The sequence below is a fragment of the Leptopilina boulardi genome, unplaced genomic scaffold, assembly GCF_019393585.1.
Source record: "Leptopilina boulardi isolate dan_hultmark-lab unplaced genomic scaffold, ZJU_Lbou_2.1 LbouV2_123, whole genome shotgun sequence".
NCBI lineage: Eukaryota > Metazoa > Arthropoda > Insecta > Hymenoptera > Figitidae > Leptopilina > Leptopilina boulardi.
In genome coordinates, this window is record NW_026137667.1 from 4,044,424 (window position 1) to 4,063,706 (window position 19,283).

Sequence of the window (19,283 nt, forward strand, 5' to 3'; positions counted from 1 at the left end):
TTAGTGGCTTCAAGCGAATAAGCTTCAGTTTTCACTCTTTTGCTCGACAGCAGCCTAGATATCTAGCCGATAGTATCTCCGATCTTGCACAAAACCGGAAGTGAAGTTTCCCTTTTGCAGTACTGTATCTTCGAGTCATTGTTTTCACAAACCTGGAAGAGACATATATATATATCCTAGAAAATGAAATAGAGAAAGAAGAAAAGTTGGATGAGAGCTTCTCTAAAAAGAAAGAGTTAAATAACTTTAGAAAGAAGAGAACAAAATGGATATCCGATCGATTTATTTTCCCCTCACGATGACCTTTTTGCCGATTCTAAATTCGTTTTTATCCCAAAAAAGAAAATTTATTTTCTTCAAGACTTTAAATTTGCCAATATTTAAATCCCAAGATTTATATCTTTTTTTTTTGAAGAATTTAAAAAAAAAATAGATTAACCAAAAAAAAAAAAAAAATTGGTAAATAAAAATAAAACTCTTCTGTGCTCGTTACATTTTAAAGTTGAAAGTTTTAATGCAGTATTAATCGAATGAGTTCGTTGATCCATAATGACTTACATGGAGAAGCCTTCAAAATTCAAAGCTAAGTATACAGCTCTGAGAAGCTTTGACACACTTGCAAAACTTTAGCGCAATTTAATGTTTTTGACACTTTTAATTTTACAAATAGCTTTTTGAAAGTTTGTAACAAAATTTGTTTATCTCAATCACTGAAGAAGGAATAGAAGGGGTAATTGTTAATTTAAACATTACAATTGTAATCCTGTCGAACTAACATTTCCGTTGTCATGTTTCTCGATTGCATTGTACCAGACATTTCATCTAAGTTTCCCATATAGTCTCGGAGAGTTTAAGATTTAACGCCCATGAGTACAACTCATGTTGACCCACATTGTTCCAAGTATATATATATATATGTCTCTGTATATTCGCAGGAAATTCTCAAGACATACCTTTGGTCTCGGAAATTCCCCGAGCAAAATCCTTCTTGTTTATTCATTCTTCTTTTTTTTTTTAACCCCATCTACTTTTCCTTCTTTTGTACCATACCAACCAAATTCCTCTGACATTTTCCTTTGACTTTTTCATTCTTTCAATAAGGAGACATATAATAGTATTTGAACTCTTTTATAAAGAAATACATAAGCTTTCGCCTCTCATATTTAAAAATATATACACAATGTGATTGTATTTTTTATCCATAAATATTGTCACAAAAAATAGAAAAAAAAATTCATTTGAACTTTAGAAATATAAAAATAGTTTTTATTGTTCTATTTTTTTTTTCAATGGAGGTGTGAAATGTTTTTTCTTTTCTTTTCAATCAGGATAATTCATCCATTGACGTAATCCGAAACGGAAAAGATTATCCAAAAGGGGTTAACTGAGACAAATCTTTCTAATCTCTTAACTTCTAATTCTAATGTAATTTTTCATTCATTTTTAACGATGATTAATTCTTCTTTCATTTTTTTTTATTTAATCCTTTTCTTTAACCTCTGCCAATAAAAATAAAGTGTTACAATTTTTAAATGGCTTCTTAATAAAATTAAGTTTTCCACTTAGCTACTTTTGTTCTTTTTCTTGTGGAATTTTTTTTTATTTTGGATACAATTTTCGGGAAATTTAATAAAATTTTTCACATAGGGAATAGAAACATCTGATACCAAATGACATTAGAGATGTTCATATCCACTTTCCACCTTTTATATATAAAATAAATTGACTTTGTGTGTAGTGTGTGCTTTATTGAATTTTATATTACACCTTGACCTCAAGAAATCTTAAGTGTAACCGCTCGACACCCTTGCAACCTCATCTGTATTATCATCAGACCTTGATAAAAAAAAAAAATAAAAAAAAAGTTGAGAAGACTTAACCCTAGTAAATTTTTGTTTCCAACAAAAACTATATAGTAGACTATCAATATTTTCACTCCGAAGTAAATTTTAAAATAGAATATAATTACCATTTCGCATTAAAATTTATTAATGAATAATTAACTCTAATATATGCATCATAGTGGATTTATAAAGTATTTAAAGATTGAAAAGTTTTGCTACAATTTTCTAAAGATAATTAACTTGAGTGTCTGGAGAGTGGCAAGTTTTAGTTTTTGAGCACTTTGGTAATTGAATAAGTGATTTCGATAATTGATTTATCTTCTCAAGTTTTTGTTCGTGAGAGAAAATTATTGCCTTTTTTTCACGTTTCTTTTAAATTTATAATTTCTAATTAATATATAAATTAATAACAGAATAATTACTAAAAATAACATTTTTTTATGACTGAAAAAATTTTTGATTCAAATACTCGATTACTTATCAAATAAATATTTTCCAAATATATAATTGAACTATATTTGAACCAATAATTTTTGTATTTAAATTAAATATCATGATTCGAATAATAATTATTTAATAAAAATAAATATTTATTTGATAATAGTCAAATAATCAAGTATATTTGAATGAAATAAATTTTTTTTTTCATTGTAGTTATTTTTTGATGTAATAATTTCTATTCTGTGAGTTTCTTCGCTGTTTTGACTTTAATTTCTTTTTAAGTAAACCTGGCGTGTACAGAATTAATTATACATCTAATTAATGTTACTTTGAATAACATTACTTCAAAAGAGGAAAATAACTTATTTGTCATCTAAAGGCAAACTTTGTTCATGTCTTACGACAAATGTAATTTTAATTAAATTTCGAGTTTTTTTTTTTTTTATTAAAAAAACTCGAAAAATTGCATAATAGAAATAATTATTTTTTATATAATTTTTTCATTTCTGTTTCGTTAATATTAAATTTGGGATATTTATCTTTTGATGTTTCAACAATGAAAATACATAAATTACGTGAATTTTCAAGGTTCCTTGAAACTAAACAAAACTTGAATGAGGTATTTCGCTTTATATACTGCAGTTTCTGACAGTTTATAAGCATTGATACAATCTCCCTTAGATTTTCAAGTTAAAAGCTCTGCTTCTGACAATTACAATTTATTCTTAATTCTTGAAAAAAAGTTAATTAATTTCTTAAAAATTTCTTGTTTTGTGTATATTTTTATTATCTAAAAGTAAATTAAAAATAAAACATATATTAAAGTTCATTAATCTTGTGACCTCTTTTCTTGTATATTCTCAAACTTGGTCAATTCACTACTTTTCAGTGTATAAATGTTTCGTGGATGGAATTTAAAAAAAAAATTTAATCAATATTCTTATTTGAACAGAAGGAATATTGTCGTTTTTCGTGAATTTTGGTCTCTTTCTTTTTTTTTCATTCATTTTATCCGTCAGAATTGCAATATCTCTAGAAAAGAAATTGAAGAATCCGATTTGAGAAGAGAGACGACGCGATCTTCTTGTAATTCAAAGTAATAACATCGATCGAAAACTGTAAATGGAACACGAAAGTTCCTATCTATCATTTATTTAAGCTCTCTCTCTCCCTTTCCCTCTCTGTCTACTGAATATAAATCAAAGAAATTGTTTCCGAAATAAATTCCTTGTTTTATATCAACGAGACTAAATTTTCATGAATTCTTAATCCCGAGGAAAAATATATATGTTCAGTATTTATTATCGTAGTTCTAGTTTTACATTAATTTTGAAAAAAATCATCTATAAATTTCACACTAAAAAATAATACTTACTTTCAGTTCACTTTTGACTAAAACCGTTAACATTAGAACCATTTTTACTGAATTTCAGCCTTGAGTGTTTGATTTTAAGTCCTAAAATTGACTTAATCTAGTTTTAAGATTAAAATCATAGAAAATTAAAAGGCATTAAAATAAGCTGCAACGCTTATTATTTTAATCCAATTTTGCTTATTTTAATCCATTTTGGTATTAAAATAAGCAAAATTGGATTAAATTAATAAGCGTTGCAGCTTATTTTAATGCCTTTTAATTTTCTGTGATTACACTAGTTTTAAGGCATTTTTATATTTTTGAGATGTTAATGGTTTCAGTATTTGTTTTTTGTGTGCTATTAATAATGAAATAACTGAAATTGTTAGTAATATTAGACAGAAAAATGTTTAGACATTTTTTAAATGTCGAGAAAAGAAAAGGAAAAAATTCTATATATTTATGGGAAAAAGGCGTCAAGACAAATTGAACGACTTTGTTAAATGACTTTTGTTCGTTTCGACTTTAATGAAAGCCATTTCAAAAACGTTTGGAAATTTTTTCTTTAAATTTCTAGAAAAAAAAAGATTTTTCTTATGAAAAACGAAATTTTTATTTATATAAATATTTCGTTAATCTTTGCGGTGGGGATGAAAATTTTGATAAGAAAATTCTGGGGGAAATGAATACACCGGAAATGTGACGTGTCTTCCTTTTGTTGAGTATAAACACACGCGAAGTTGTGAAGGCCACAAAGTGCAAAGTTTTGTGTCAAATCGATAAATTTCAAAATATAAGCAGAGAAAATTTACTTTGCCGCAAAACAATTGTTGTGTCTAAGGGTAGATTTAAAATTTCAAACTTGAATGCATTATTTTCTTTACTATAGTTGCATTTTTATATTCATCTTACGAGAGAAGGTATACTGCGTGAACTTTGAAAGTTTCCTCCGCAGTAACGTCGCATTACAATCCCCTCCCCCATTACCATTCTTTTTTTAAAACAAAGATTTTTCACGGTTGTGCCAAAAGCAATGAAATATGTCACCACTCCGCGAACTCCGCTCCAAGTGGGAAATTTCAATTTTTGGCAGGAATTCGTTTTTTGGAATAGAGGAGATGGAATTTCAAACGAGAAATGGGAAAATATATGGTATAAGAAATGAAAAAGGAGGTCTTTTAAGGAGTTTGCTAAATAGTATTACTTTTCTGATATCCTTTTTTTTTATTGATTAAAAAATAGTTTAGATACAATGAAACAAATTTCTTGTGTTATCCACAAAATGCAATTGTAGTCTTCACAAAAAATTTTCGGAAATACACAATTCGGATTTGTGAACAAATTTTTTTCGTGAATGAAACAGATTGCCCAAACCTCTGTTTTTACAATTTATCTATTTTAGAATTGGAATTATTGCCACTAAAAAGTTTTTTCCCTTTAGTACAATTTTTTTTCTACTTTGAATACAAATGTTAAAAAATTTTAAACTTTTATTAAATAATTATGCGTTTTTTAAAAACTAATAAAAAAAAAAACCAAATTACCGATTCGTGTTCTTTTCTGAGAAGGTGTTCGTGCATCACGTAAACATAAATCATATGATTGAACCAACAATTCTTGAGTAAGATTACCTTTACTTTATATAGGTATAAATTTCAAATAATTTTTCCTAATTTTTTTTTCATAATAAAAGAAAATCTATTAGAAAATTTTATTTATTTTGAAAAATTGTGAATTTAATTTGGTTATATAGTAAAACTTTTAATACTTATTTTGTTTTTAGTAAACGATTTGGAAAAAATATATTTTTGGCAAGAGTCCATATTTAGAGAAATTAGTCCTTCTAAAAAAGTTCATTGAGAGTAGAATCACGTAGAGTTGGAATTGAGAAATTGAGAACTTGAAATCGAGAATTTCGTTTCTATATATATACCCAGTTGAAAATCAAATTATTGACAAGTGTGACACAATCATACTTCACTTTGATTTTTCAAATTCTTGTCATAGAATTGTATTTACCTCTCTCCTTGACCTAAAATTGACCCGAAAACTAATGGAAACTCAGACAGGCGTACGAGCCAAATACCGACATAAATATTACCATTGAATTCATCCGTGCCAAATTTTAGAAGCTTATCTCTTTTATCTATAACGAATACGTCGAGCACTTCCGACTTTACCAAAATTTCTAACCGTTTTTATCTTCCGATGAAATTTCCATAAAAAAAGAAAGTTAAAATCGATACATGAGAATCTTTAATTAAAAGTTTACTTTGTACAATTTTTTGTAAACTATATTTGTCTTTGATACAAGTTTATAAGGTTCAAATCACAGAAAATTAAAAGGCATTAAAATTAGCTGCAATGCTTCTTATTTTAATCCAATTTTGCTTATTTTAATACCAAAATGGATTAAAATAAGCAAAATTGGATTAAAATAAGAAGCGTTGCAGCTTATTTTAATGCCTTTTAATTTTCTGTGATATTTTTGAAATTTGAAAAATTGGAACACAAAATAAAATAAAAAAATATTTTTCAAGAGTTTTGCAAAATTTCTTACTTAAAGATAAAATTATATACTTGTATCATAGAAAAATTTTATACCTTTTTTTTTGAGATAAAATAATCCCGTGTATATCTTACATGCTTTTCATCTTGTGACATAAAAATTCTTTTACTACGTGTTTGTGAGCATAATATAAAAGTCTGAATTCTAAATTTACCCTTAAATCCGCAGTAGCATTTCTATGAATAAGACCTTGTAAAATTCTCTTTTCTAAAATCTTAATTTCTTTTTTTTTTACTTATTCGATAAGCGAGCAAAAAAAGTAAATTGTTGCATACAAATAAAAGAGTTGAGAGAAAAAAAATTTATGATGTGAAAAAGCAAGAGAATATCATTTTGTAGTGTGGAAGAAACAAGAAAAAAAAAGTTGTAAACAAAGTTTGTTGGCCTATAATATCTTACTCTTTTTGTGGGTCGTGTTCGGAATAACAGAAAAGTCTCCCCAATCTTCCAACAATATGACACTCGAACTTTGACCTACTCTTAACTTTTTAAAGAAACATTTCCGGTCAAATATTCATGTGAAAATTTCCGATTCATATCGACATTTTATTGATTTCAAAATTATTATAAAAATGTTTGTTTAAATATCGATTTTTACTTTATTTTTTTCATATTTTAAAATATATTTGCAAATAAAAAAAAGGTTAATATTTTTTTTGTAATATTTCAAAGGTATAATCATACTTTATCGATATATACATATATTCAAAAAGAATTTAAATACCAGGCTTTTCGTTTCCGTTTTTTTTTCTCCCTTTTGAATTTTGTTCTGACTTTATATATATAAAGCAGGATTAAATTCTGCCATAGAAAGCAAAGCTATTGCTGTTAGAGTGATGAAGACAAATTTGCAATTCTATTTGATATAATTTAAGCTCTTTCAAGGAGAAAAAAAATATTGAAATTTTAATTAAACAAAAGTTTCATTTAAGAAAATGAGAAAATTTTTTTTTAATTTACATATTTTTTTAATATTGGATAATTAAATATAATAATTATTTTTTTTGTTACAGGTTCTGGAGCTGTTTGCCGTCGTCGTCTATACAGAAAAAGGTAAGATATTATGAAAATTACTATATTTTCCTCTTATGCTACACTGAGAAAACGATATGTTTGATTCAAACATAATATGTTTAACCCAAACTTAAAATAGCTTTGTTATACAGTCAAACATATTTATGTTTAAATTTAATATATTCTCTGGTTGATTCAATGTGAAAATATATTTAATTTAAACATAAATTATGGTTGATTTCAATTTATTCATAATAAATTTTTATGTTTAAATCAAACATAAAAATTTTAAACATATTTTCAGTTTAAGCCAAACAGAAAATATGTTTGAATCAAACATAATTATTCAAACAAATAATAATTTTAAGCCAAAGTAGAAAATATTTTCTATATATTAAAATTAAACATAAAAACTGTGTTGGGTTAAACAAAAACTTTTAAACTGATCTTTATATTTAAAACAAATAATTCTTTTTCTCAGTGTAATATAATTAAAGTCTCATTTGCTTGAAACCATATTTCTATTTTACTTCAAGAACGCAATTTATTTCATGTTTCGCTCGCAAATATACGCGTTTGTTGTATTTCTTTAAAATGTCATTTCTTTCTTTTCAAAGAAAAAACATTTTCTTTTTAAATTGTTTCAACAAACTTTTACCCAGATTTCAATTTGGGATTTCTAATCCTGGAACTACAAACAATGTTTAAATGGAATTTTTTTTTAAATTAATCTAGAAATGAGAAATTCAACTCTTTGGAAAAATATACACTGAAAAAAAGTTTTGGTATTGACAACTAAACGTTTGGTTGGTATTTAAGAAAGCAAAAATTTTTTTTGTTGAATCAACAAAATTTTAATTGTCCCAATCAAAATTTGTTTGACACAATCAAAATTAGAAGAAAAGGATTTTTGTTGTCCTAACTAAAGTTTAATTGGGACAAGCAAAATTTTGTTGATTCAACCAAAAAAATTTGGTTGCTTAAATACAACACAGAAAATTAAAAGGCGTTGAAATAAGCTGCAACGCTTATTATTTTAATCCAATTTTGCTTATTTTAATACCAAAATGGATTAAAATAAGCAAAATTGGATTAAAATAATAAGCGTTGCAGCTTATTTTAATGCCTTTTAATTTTCTGTGCAACCAAACGTTTGGTTGTCAATACCAAACCCTTTTTTCAGGACGCATGATTATGTTCTAAAAATTATTAGTCATAATTTACATTTTATCGAATTTTATTTGTCCTAATTAGTTTTGAGCTGAATTTTTATTTGTTCGAATTAGTATTTTGCTTAATTTTCATCAATCCGATTTTCTATATTGCAGAATTTTTATATAACCGAAAATTCACTCCACAGAATTTTTATTTCTTCAAATTTTTATTTGTCACAATTTTTATTTGCTCGAATTTTCATTTAACATATAATAGGCATTTAAAAGAATTTTTATTGGGTAGAATTTCATTGAATAGAATTTTCATTCAGATGAATTTTCATTTGTTCGAATTATTATTTTATATAATTTCCATATAATCGAATTTTCATACTACAGAATTTTTACTTAACCGAAAAATCATTTAATAGAATTTCTAATTGATAGAATTTTCATTTGTCCGAATTTGCAAATGGCCGAAAAAACAATCGACAGAAAGATTTCGGCGCGATTTTTAAAATAAACCAATAAAAAATTATCCATAAAATTGTGATTGGTTGATTTTGAAAATCGCGCCGAAATCTTTCTGTTGATTGTTTGTTCGGCCATTTGCAAATTCGGACAAATGAAAATTCTATCAATTAGAAATTCTATTAAATGATTTGTCGGTTAAGTAAAAATTCTGTAGTATGAAAAATCGATTATATGGAAATTATATCAAATAATAATTCGAACAAATGAAAATTCATCTGAATGAAAATTCTATTCAATGAAATTCTACCCAATAAAAATCCTTTAAAATGCCTATTATGTTCAATGAAAATTCGAGCAAATACAAATTCTGACAAATAAAAATTCGAAGAAATAAAAATTCTGTGGAGTGAATTTTCGGTTATATAAAAATTCTGCAATATAGAAAATCGGATTGATGAAAATTATGCAAAATACTAATTCGAACAAATAAAAATTCGGCTCAAAACTAATTAGGACAAATAAAATTCAATAAAATGTAAATTATGACTAATGATTTTTAGATCATAATCATGCCTCCCCCTTTTTTTCTGTGTAAACTTTAAACGAAGGGAGAAAAAAATTAATTGTATTTACAGTTTTATTTGTTAAAAAACTTTTTAGTTTGAGGTTATATTTTAAGAACCCTTAAGGCAGTAGACTTGATTTACATCGATATTTATTTTAAACTATTTTCATCAATTTAGATATTGACGTACACTCAAATTTGTTCATTTATTGTCATTTGTGGGTGTATGTGTGTTTAATGTTCGGTTTCGAAGGTTGTGTTTATATTACGACATTCACTCAAAGTTTACACTGGAGCAAATTACTTAGGCTGTGATTGGTCCATGATTGCCTAGGAATATATATATATATATACCTCAAGTGAATGCTATCCAAAACCCAAAAGTTCGAAAGTGTTGGAAAATTTTAAAATTGCGGGATATATTAATTTTTTAATTATTTTTATACTAAATTAATATAATAAAATTTGATTTCAAATATATAGGTTTCTATATATAATTGAGCAATCCGCTTGAGTGCATTTAGGCATAACCTTAGGGGACACATCTTGTCCTTTGAATTCTGTCACTGAATTCTGTACACTGTTCTCGATCTTATCGATTACGTGAGTTTATGTGGGTATATGGATATAACATTCTCTCATGCAAGAGAACAATGCGACAGTATTGACAAGATCCTGTATTCCTGTGTATATATATTATATTTCTCTCAGATAAATATATATAATGTTTCGTACAGTTGTTGCTTAGAAACTGATTTAATTTAGTAAGCTTATGTAATTAGTTAACATTAACTGTGGACGAGGCGAAATTTAGTTTATATACGAGGTTAGAGTTGACAAGTTCCATTCTCGGATGTTAAAGTGGCTTGATATATGAGTATTTTGTCAGCAAAATATTACAATGCTTGGTATAACCATGTTTGTTACAGTCGTAATGTTTAATCAAGAAGAAAGACAAAATTATATTCTCTTAAACAATGGGTGAAAAATAAATAATAATTTAGGAAAATGGAAACACAGAAAATTATAAGGTATTAAAATAAGCTTATTATTTTAGTCCAATTTTGCTTATTTTAATACCAAAATGGATTACACCCAGAGAAATGATTTATTTGAACCAAATAAAATATATTTGAGTCTATGAACAAAAATTCTATAAATGCGTTTAAAAAATTTTAAAGTTCAAATTAATTTTTATTTCTTTATATTTTCTGGCAAAATTAACAATTTATTACAAAAAGTTTATTTTTAGTTTCAAATATAACAATTTTAGTGTAAATAATAATAATCTATTTTAGATCAGGAAACTCTTTCTTCAAGGTATAATAGTTTAAACTTATAATGCAACGTAACAAAGTTGAGAAAATATATATTTTTGAGTGTTTCAAAGTATTAAAACTACTTTTATGAACTTCTAGAAGCATGATTTATTGAAGGCTTTTATGATAACTTTTTGTGTAAAATTATTATAACTTTACAATATTGATAATAAAAAAAAAAATAATGTCAAAAATTAAGAATTTTTTTTAAATAAATTAAAAAGAAAAAAGTGATAAATATATCAACGTAGTATTTAGAAATTGTCTGGATTAAGCTGTACTAAAAGTAAATTATAATTAATAGTAATCGACATTGGATTAAGTCGGTTTATTGAGTTCACAATATTCCAGTTAAATACTGCAAAATTCTATTTTCTTTTTTCATTATTTTCTAATAATTTATATTTTATAATACTATTTTTATTAAATTATTTTTTCTTACTGACATGTTTCTTAATGGAATCATTTTTTTTTTGAGAAATAGAACAATTTTGTTTGCTTCCGTTTTATTGTCATTGTAAATTGCAGAGTTTCGTCTCTTTTTTAACCTTCTAGAAAGAACTAGAATTCATTTTGAGAAATATTGTTTGCGAGCAAACTTAAATCTGAGTATCCAATTTACAGGCCAGGAAATAGAAAATAAAAATTTTTTGAAAAATTATTAAGACTTTTTTTCTTTTTCTATTAAATTTCTAAAATTCTCTTTTGGTCAAAATTAGTTTACTTAACAAATCAAAATGAAACCTCACGAATTCTGAAAATGCGCACATGTAGCCAAAAGAATTTATAAATTATTCATAAACTTTAACATTCCCTTTGTAATTTGCACATTGAATGTTATCTGATATCTAATTCTGCCTATCACGTAACCAACGCAAATGTGTACAAACATAGCAAAAAAAAAACTCTCCAACTTATATTACAATCAAAATTTCCTTTTTTATTTACATTACTTTATATAGAGAAGTAAAAAAAATTTTTTCCCTCATCTATTATACAGAATAAAAAAATTCATTGTTTATTCTATATATTGAGAAATTCAAATTTGAGTTGATTTAACGCTTGTAGTTGAAAATTTCTATTGATTTCCCTTGAAACGCTCAATCTTTAATTAAAATCTACACTTCGCGGTACATATATATATATATTTCTTTGTAGAAAATAGAGCCTGGAGATAGTTCCACAACTCAAATAACTTTTCTGTTTATGTTCACGAGAAAGCCCATGGGAAGTTGCTTTGCAAAAGAAATTTAACTGCAAAGCTCATCTTTTATTCTGTTTATAATAAGATTTAAAAAAAAAACCTCAATCTCTTTATAAATGTTTAAAATTATATTTCAAAAAAAAAAAAAAAAAAACCAATATGTTTTATTTGAAAACGAATTTTTTGCATATATTAAAAAAAAAGGTAATGAAAAATATTTTTTATTAAAAAAGAATTTGAATGTAAATAAATTTTGATTAAAAATAGTTCTATATGGAGAAAAAATATATTTATAGAAAAAAAAATATATAGAAAGAAATACATAGTATAAATATTAATTTATATATGTAAATTACATGTTTTATTATATATTATATATTTCAATGACAAAAAGGGGAAAAAAATTGATTTCTATATTTTTGAAAATTCTACTCACCGTTTTTTCGACTTTATTAACTACATTCTCCACCATATCCCCAGCAGTTTTGGCTGCTTCGCCAATTGCTGCTACCTTTCTCGACATGTGGCCACGGAATGAAGCTTGAATTCTAGTAGCTGCTTCGCAAAGCTCTAAAAAAAAAAATTTCGACATTAATTATCAACTTTCTGTCATTTTTACATTTCTTTTTTTTTCGAGAGCTCTTTTATATATGAGAGACGAGACTTCTTCTAATTATAAAAATTCCAAAGATCAACATTTTTGAAAAAGTCTCGAGTTTATATTTTTTTTAAAAAATTCTCCCCTTTTTTTAATAAAACAGTTTGAAAGAGAATAAAACTATTAAAAAAAAAAAAAACGAAAAAAAATTTTTAAAAGAAAAAAATGGAAATAAAAATTTGTTTTTCGTCACAATACTTGTAATCGATATTCAATTACTTTTCGTCCACATTAAACGATTGAGTTCTTCCATTCTGTTGTGACTTATTCAATCGCTGTTTACTCTTAAATATCTATTAATACCACTAAATTTTGGTTTTTTTTGTTGACATTAAGTAAAAAAAGACTTTATATTAATGATTTTAATTAATATTAATGAGGGCAAAAAAATTAATATTCGAATTTTTAAAAAAATTTCATTTTAAAAGATTAAAATAGTTATAAATAGAACTTTCGAAAATTATACGTTCTTTTAATCTATATTAAAAATGTATATTGCAATCTGTCAATCTCCCCCTTTATGTTCTGATATTTTATCAAGAACACGTAAGCTTAATAATAAAATTTCTCTCAAAAATATTGAATTAATAAAAAAAACACAGAAAATTAAAAGGCATTAAAATAAGCTGCAACGCTTATTATTTTAATCCAATTTTGCTTATTTTAAAATACCAAAATGGATTAAAATAATAAGCGTTACAGCTTATTTTAACGCCTTTTAATTTTCTGTGAAAAAAAACTAAATTTTTGAATTTAAATTATAAAATTAAATTAGTAAAAAAATTGGTCTTTTTTTCACTGCAATATAGTTTTTGTCTGAAAAAAGAATTGGAAAGAAATGTAGGTCGAGTTTTTTTTTTTTTTTTTTTTTGGAAAAATCGTTTTCTCAACGGTCATTTACTGGCACTTTTCCTCTTAAAATATATATATAGGTCCTTAGGGAAAACTCACCCTTATCGTCCTCGCGAAACTCGTTCAGTAATTGTTCCTTGGTTGGTTCTGAATCTGATTTGGATTCTGTCTGTTTCGTTGAAGTTTCCGTATCTTTCATACTCTTCCTGGCGTGATGGCCACGGAAAGCTGCTTGTATTCTCGTTGCAGCTTCCTCTTCTTTATTTGTTGTCTTGTCTTCTTCTTCTTCTTCTTTTTCTTCTTCTCCCTCCTCGTCTACTGTCTTGTCCTCTTCCTTTTGTTCCGTTTGTCTACTTTCTTTAGACGACACCACGCTCCTGTCGCCCTCAGCTGTCTTCGGTATATCTAACATAAACAGAAATGTATACACGTAAAAAATTCATCAATCTCAACATTGTTCACAGAAGCGCTTTTTACTTTTTTTTTAAAAAAAAAATTATTTTACTTTCTAGAATATTTTCCTATGAAGAAAATTCGTAACCAAAATTTTATTCTTTTCTTTTACACGGAAAAAAAAAATTTAGAATAGACAAAAAAAGAAAATAGTCGCATCTTACAAAATAATCTATTTTTTTCACAAATTTAGTTTTGTTCATTTTGTGTATTTCCCAAAATGTTTTGTAGAGACTACAACTGCATTTTGTAGATAACACATGAGTTTCTGTACACCGAAAAAAATAAAATCTCCAAATGAGAAGAAAATTCCGCTCATAAATTACTTTTACATTTTATTTTTAATATACGAATATTCATCTACAAAAAGGAGGATTTTTCTTCTTTATTTGAGAATATTTTTATTAAATGATAACTTTTAATATTTTCTCTTTGATTGAATTTATTCATTTGCATTTAAGATTTTTTTTCTATAATTGAAATTATTCCTCTCAAAAGTGAAACAAATTTATGCTGTAAAAAAGATTTTTATAGTTTCATTTTGTTTTGTTGTGCGCATCTTCAAACTGTTTGAAAAGTGACAGTTCAAAATAAAATGGACAACGAGCTGAAAAATCTGTTATCTGAAATTGTACTTTCTACATTAATTATTTAATTAACAAATTTTTCACTGAAAATTAAGGTTTTAATGTATAAAAAATTATTTCTATTCATATTAAAAACTGTGATAAATTTATTATAATTTATCAACAATGCGATCTGTTTAACCACTATTTTTTCTAGGGTTAGAATTTAATAATATTCAAATCAGAATTGATTTTTTCATCAATTTGACCTCTACACTATTTTAAAAATATATTTACTTTGATTTAAATAATTCATTAACTTTTTTTCACTTGAATACTGAGCACTTTATTTTAAAATGAACAAAAACTAAAAACATTTTTAACAACCTGAAAATCTTTGGTATTTTATTGTATAAAAACTCAGCTCGTGTTTTCGCCGTCTATATTTTTTCTCCAAAAATGGTTTCTTTCATTATAAATTACTTAATCCGAGTAATAACGAGTAAATTAAATCATTAATTTCTTTTAACCCTGTAAAGAAGGTTGACATTTTTGAATTTGACGTAAGTTTGAAACAAGATGAATAAATCTTTATTTGAAATTATTCCTCTCAAAATATAAAAGAGGAAAATCCTCTCAATTAGATATGAAAACTTTAGTGCCCATATATAAAAGGAATAGTTGCTGCAAAAGAAGAGGAATCCTCTAAATTTGAGAACTTTTTTTTTTCGGTGTAGATAACCCAATTTTTTTCCCCTGACCTAAAGTATTATCTGCTAAAAATTCTCATTTATAAAATTTATAATAGAAACAGAATAAAAGGACTGCTATTTGCAGAATAGGTATATAATTAGATGACAAGGGACAATGTAAACATAGTTCAAAAAGCACGAATATATTATATATTGTGTAACTGAAGAGACATTTGAGGAAGATTCTAAAAAGGCTCGAGTTGTTTAGGACACAAAGAGATGCTGAATCATTGCCATATACTATTATGACTGTGAAAATACATTATTCGTTTTTCAACGTACACTCATTCTATACTTATTTGCTTCTTTGATGAAAAAAAAAATAGTGTGTTATAAACAAAATTAAAAAAGAAAAACTTTTCTTTGGAACAGCGAAATGTTTCACTGGAATAATAAAAGTTAAACTAATTAAATAACTTTTCCCTTTTCTAGTCAAATCTTTCACTGCTTCAGGTAAATCTAAATAAAAATTTAATTTAAAAAAAATATTTTTCCAACTAAATTAAATCAGAATTAATGATGTAGATTTTATAAAAATGTTTCCTTATTTTGAGAAACCTCTATAATGGAGAGAATAAATATATAACAAATTTGAAATGAGTTCAAGAAGGTACGTAATTAAAGTTGCAAAAGAAGTTCTGACAAATTGAAATGTGAAAGAAAAATCGCGTCATCTATATACCAAAGAGTTTATCTAAAAAGTTAATTTAAGTTTTTTTTTTTTAAAATGTATTTTAGTTATTTTTAACTAATTCAGATTTTTTTTTTTCAAATAGAAAATGTTAATTACATTATATTATTGTGACAAGTGTAATGCACTTTTATGCGACATCATCGCTCTTCTTTTTTATAAATGGAAAATATTCACAAAAACCTGCTCAAAATGTAGAACCTTTTTCCGTCTTTTCTAACAACCATCTATCAAGCATCTCATTTTTTACTTTTATTCGCCAAAGTCCAAGTGCTTCAAAAGGTCACAAGAACCTTTCCAAGTAGGACAAAAAAGTTTGACGTGAAGGCTATTTCAATCATAGAACACAAGAAACGAAAAAAAAAATTTTCCAGCACAAAAAAAATTATTTTCTAATTGTCCATTTTATTGTTGAGACAATTATGCGAAAGTACTTTTATTTTTTGAATAATTAATTTATATTGCATTATAATTGTAGGGATTTTTTTAATTATTATTATTTCCTGAATTTTTTTGGCGAGCATTTTTTTCTATTTGGGCTGAAAAGAATTTTTTTTTTTTGTTCAATTGAATTTTAAATTCAAAATAATTTCATAATGATGAGAAATAGAATAGAAAATTGTTTGGCAAAATTTACAAAGATTCGAAAACTAAAAGCAAAATACTATTCTTAATTAGAAACCATCACGCGGTAACTGCAATAGCTGGGAAACAGAAATTAATTCCAGCAATTTGTGTTATTGGAATACTCTGTTTCTTTTTGTGCCAATTAAAACATTGTGCGTTCAAATGGAATTAAAAAAAAAAGAAAAAAAAAGAATGAAAAGAGTGTCAAAGAGAGAAGCCTCGAGGCATAATCGATAATCTCCTGCGATTTATGGCCTGAAATTAGAATCGATTTTTTAGGTGAAGGAATAAATTGGTGTATTAGTGAAACATGATGACAATGAATTTTGGTTGTATAAAAATAAAAGCCATGACACAAGGTTTTGTGCTTTTTACTCTTTTATCGCTCATTTTTTTTTTTTTTTTATCAAATTGACTTCTAGTCATCCCAAACTATTTTTAGGATAATTTTTTCTTCATTTTTTAAATTTACCAAACGATCTTTGTGATTCTAAATATTTTTTTCAAATTTCCTTACGAAATTTGGTATATTACCTTTATTTTTTTTTTTAAATTGATTTTTTAAAAAAACTCGTTATGGGAATGAAAAATATACTAATATGTGAATATACCTATGATTATTTCCGCAAATACAAAAGTGACAGGAAATTGCTTGTGCAATTGAAAATAAATTATATATTAACCTTTTAAACATTATTTGCAAAAATAATGAATATATATGGTTTCGTCAAACATGAAAAGTTTATTACACATGAATACAATTTATTTAGGTTATATTCATGAATGCTCTTCACAAACAATAAACTTCATATTATATTTCCTTCATATATATAGATATTGTATGATTTTTGATTTGATATTGCAGATATGCAAAAAAAAAAAAATCGTTTATTTCATATCGGACGATTTATATAAATATATATATATATTTCTAAATGTCCCACTCGGGAAAGCGATTTTTGTTCTTTATTTAGAATTTTTTTTTATTATTATTGACTCGTTATACGAATCAGCTCGTTATTTCTATTTATAAACCTCAATTAAAGAAGAAGAGACATTTTTCCAATAAATAAAATTTTATCAATTTGACTGCAATGATTTATTTATATATAATAAAATAAACTATGTTTTTTTTTTCTAACCGAAATAAATAAATTTCTAAATTTGGATTATCATAACTAAATCCCCAGGTGAAAAAATTAACGTTACTAACGTTACTAATGTTACTAACTTTAGTACCTATAAAAAAATTAAGAGTTTCTAAAATATATTTTCACAGAAACTTTGCCACTACTTTCCCATTACCACTTTCACTTTCACTTCCACTTAAGCTTTTTATAATTTTCATTCCCATTTCCACTTATACTTTTTCTAATTCTCATTCGCACTTCCATTCTCACTTCTACTCTTTTTAATTCTCATTCCCACTTCACTTCCACTTTTTCTAATTTTCATTCCCATTTCCACTTCCATTTTTTCTACTTTTCATTCCCATTTCTATTTCCACTTCCAGTTTTTTATATTCATTGCCACTACCACTTTTTCTAATTCTCATTCACACTTTCACTTCCACTTGTTCCAATTTTCATTCCCATTTCATCTTCCACTTTTTTATTTTCATTACAATTTTTTTATATTTTCAGTCCCAATTACATTCCTAATTTTTTAAATTTTCATTATCACTTTCACTTTTTCTAATTTCCATACATGGTAATTAAAAAAAAAGTGGAACTGGTTGTGCAAATGGAAATTAGAAAGAGTTTTAGTCGAAATGGCAACAGCTAATGAAAATTAGAAGTGGAAAAAATGGGAGTAGAAGTGGGAATGAAAATTAGAAAAAGGGAAGTGGGAATAAAAATTAGAAAAAGTGGAAGTGGTAATGAAAATAAAAAAGTGGAAGTGAAAGTGGAAATGAGAATTAGAAAGAGTGGAAGTGGGAATGGAAATGCGAATGAGAAACATTTTCTTAATTTTTTTATAGGTACTAACGTTAGTAACATTAGTAACGTTAGTAACATTAGTAACATTAGTAACGTTAGTAATATTAGTAACGTTAGTAATGTTAGTAATATTAGTAACGTTAGTAATGTTAATTTTTCTACTTAGTATTCAACTAATTCCAAAGCAAAAAGCGTGAATTGCTAATTAGTTAAAATTTTTACTAATTAAGATTTAGAGAGTAGTAAAAAAAATAATAAGTATCAATTAAGAAATAGAAAAAAAATATTAATTAACAGAAAATATGATAGTTTTTATATAAAATATAGAATACCATTTTTTTTTCATGGTATTACAATATTTTAGACATAAAACAAAGTTTTAACATTCTGTAATATAAATGAAGTTCCTTGGGGATCGTATATCATGTTACCCCATATGTATGAAGCTCATTTTTTAAGGTAATTTGAAAATTTAAAGTATAATTTGTATTATTTAATGAGCCAATTAAGTTCATTGCAAATAAGCCACAGGGACTGTTAATTTACTGTAATTTGTTGCTCTTAAGTTGATTATGCATCACGAATTTTTTCATTGAAAGTGGAATTTAAAAATCGAAAATTTTTTTTGATAATTTTCAATTATATATTATAAAAATACTTTTTGCAATCAAATGGAAGTGATTTTAATCAAGTTCCAATGCGTAACACACACACGACGGGGTTTCTTCAATTTAACTTTCATTATTATCAACATGATCGTGTCAATTCGTTTCGAAAAAGAATCTCTCACAGAAAAATATAATATT

The 19,283-nt window shown here is 25.6% G+C and overlaps 2 protein-coding genes across 2 annotated transcripts in view; one reads left to right on the forward strand and one right to left on the reverse strand.

Moving 5' to 3' along the window:
* Nucleotides 1-19,283, forward strand: part of LOC127291092 (arrestin domain-containing protein 4) — a 93,737-nt gene that overhangs the window by 40,983 nt on the left and 33,471 nt on the right. Inside the window, exon 2 of the mRNA XM_051320023.1 lies at nt 7,222-7,261. The gene's annotated coding sequence lies outside the window, so the exon portion shown is untranslated. The remainder of the gene's footprint in view (nt 1-7,221; nt 7,262-19,283) is intronic.
* LOC127291095 (uncharacterized) overlaps nt 1-19,283 on the reverse strand; it is a 48,237-nt gene that overhangs the window by 11,906 nt on the left and 17,048 nt on the right. Inside the window, exons 2-3 of the mRNA XM_051320026.1 lie at nt 13,548-13,853; nt 12,375-12,508 (exon numbers count right to left, since the gene is read on the reverse strand). Of these exons, the coding sequence (XP_051175983.1) occupies nt 12,375-12,508; nt 13,548-13,853 (440 nt within the window). The remainder of the gene's footprint in view (nt 1-12,374; nt 12,509-13,547; nt 13,854-19,283) is intronic.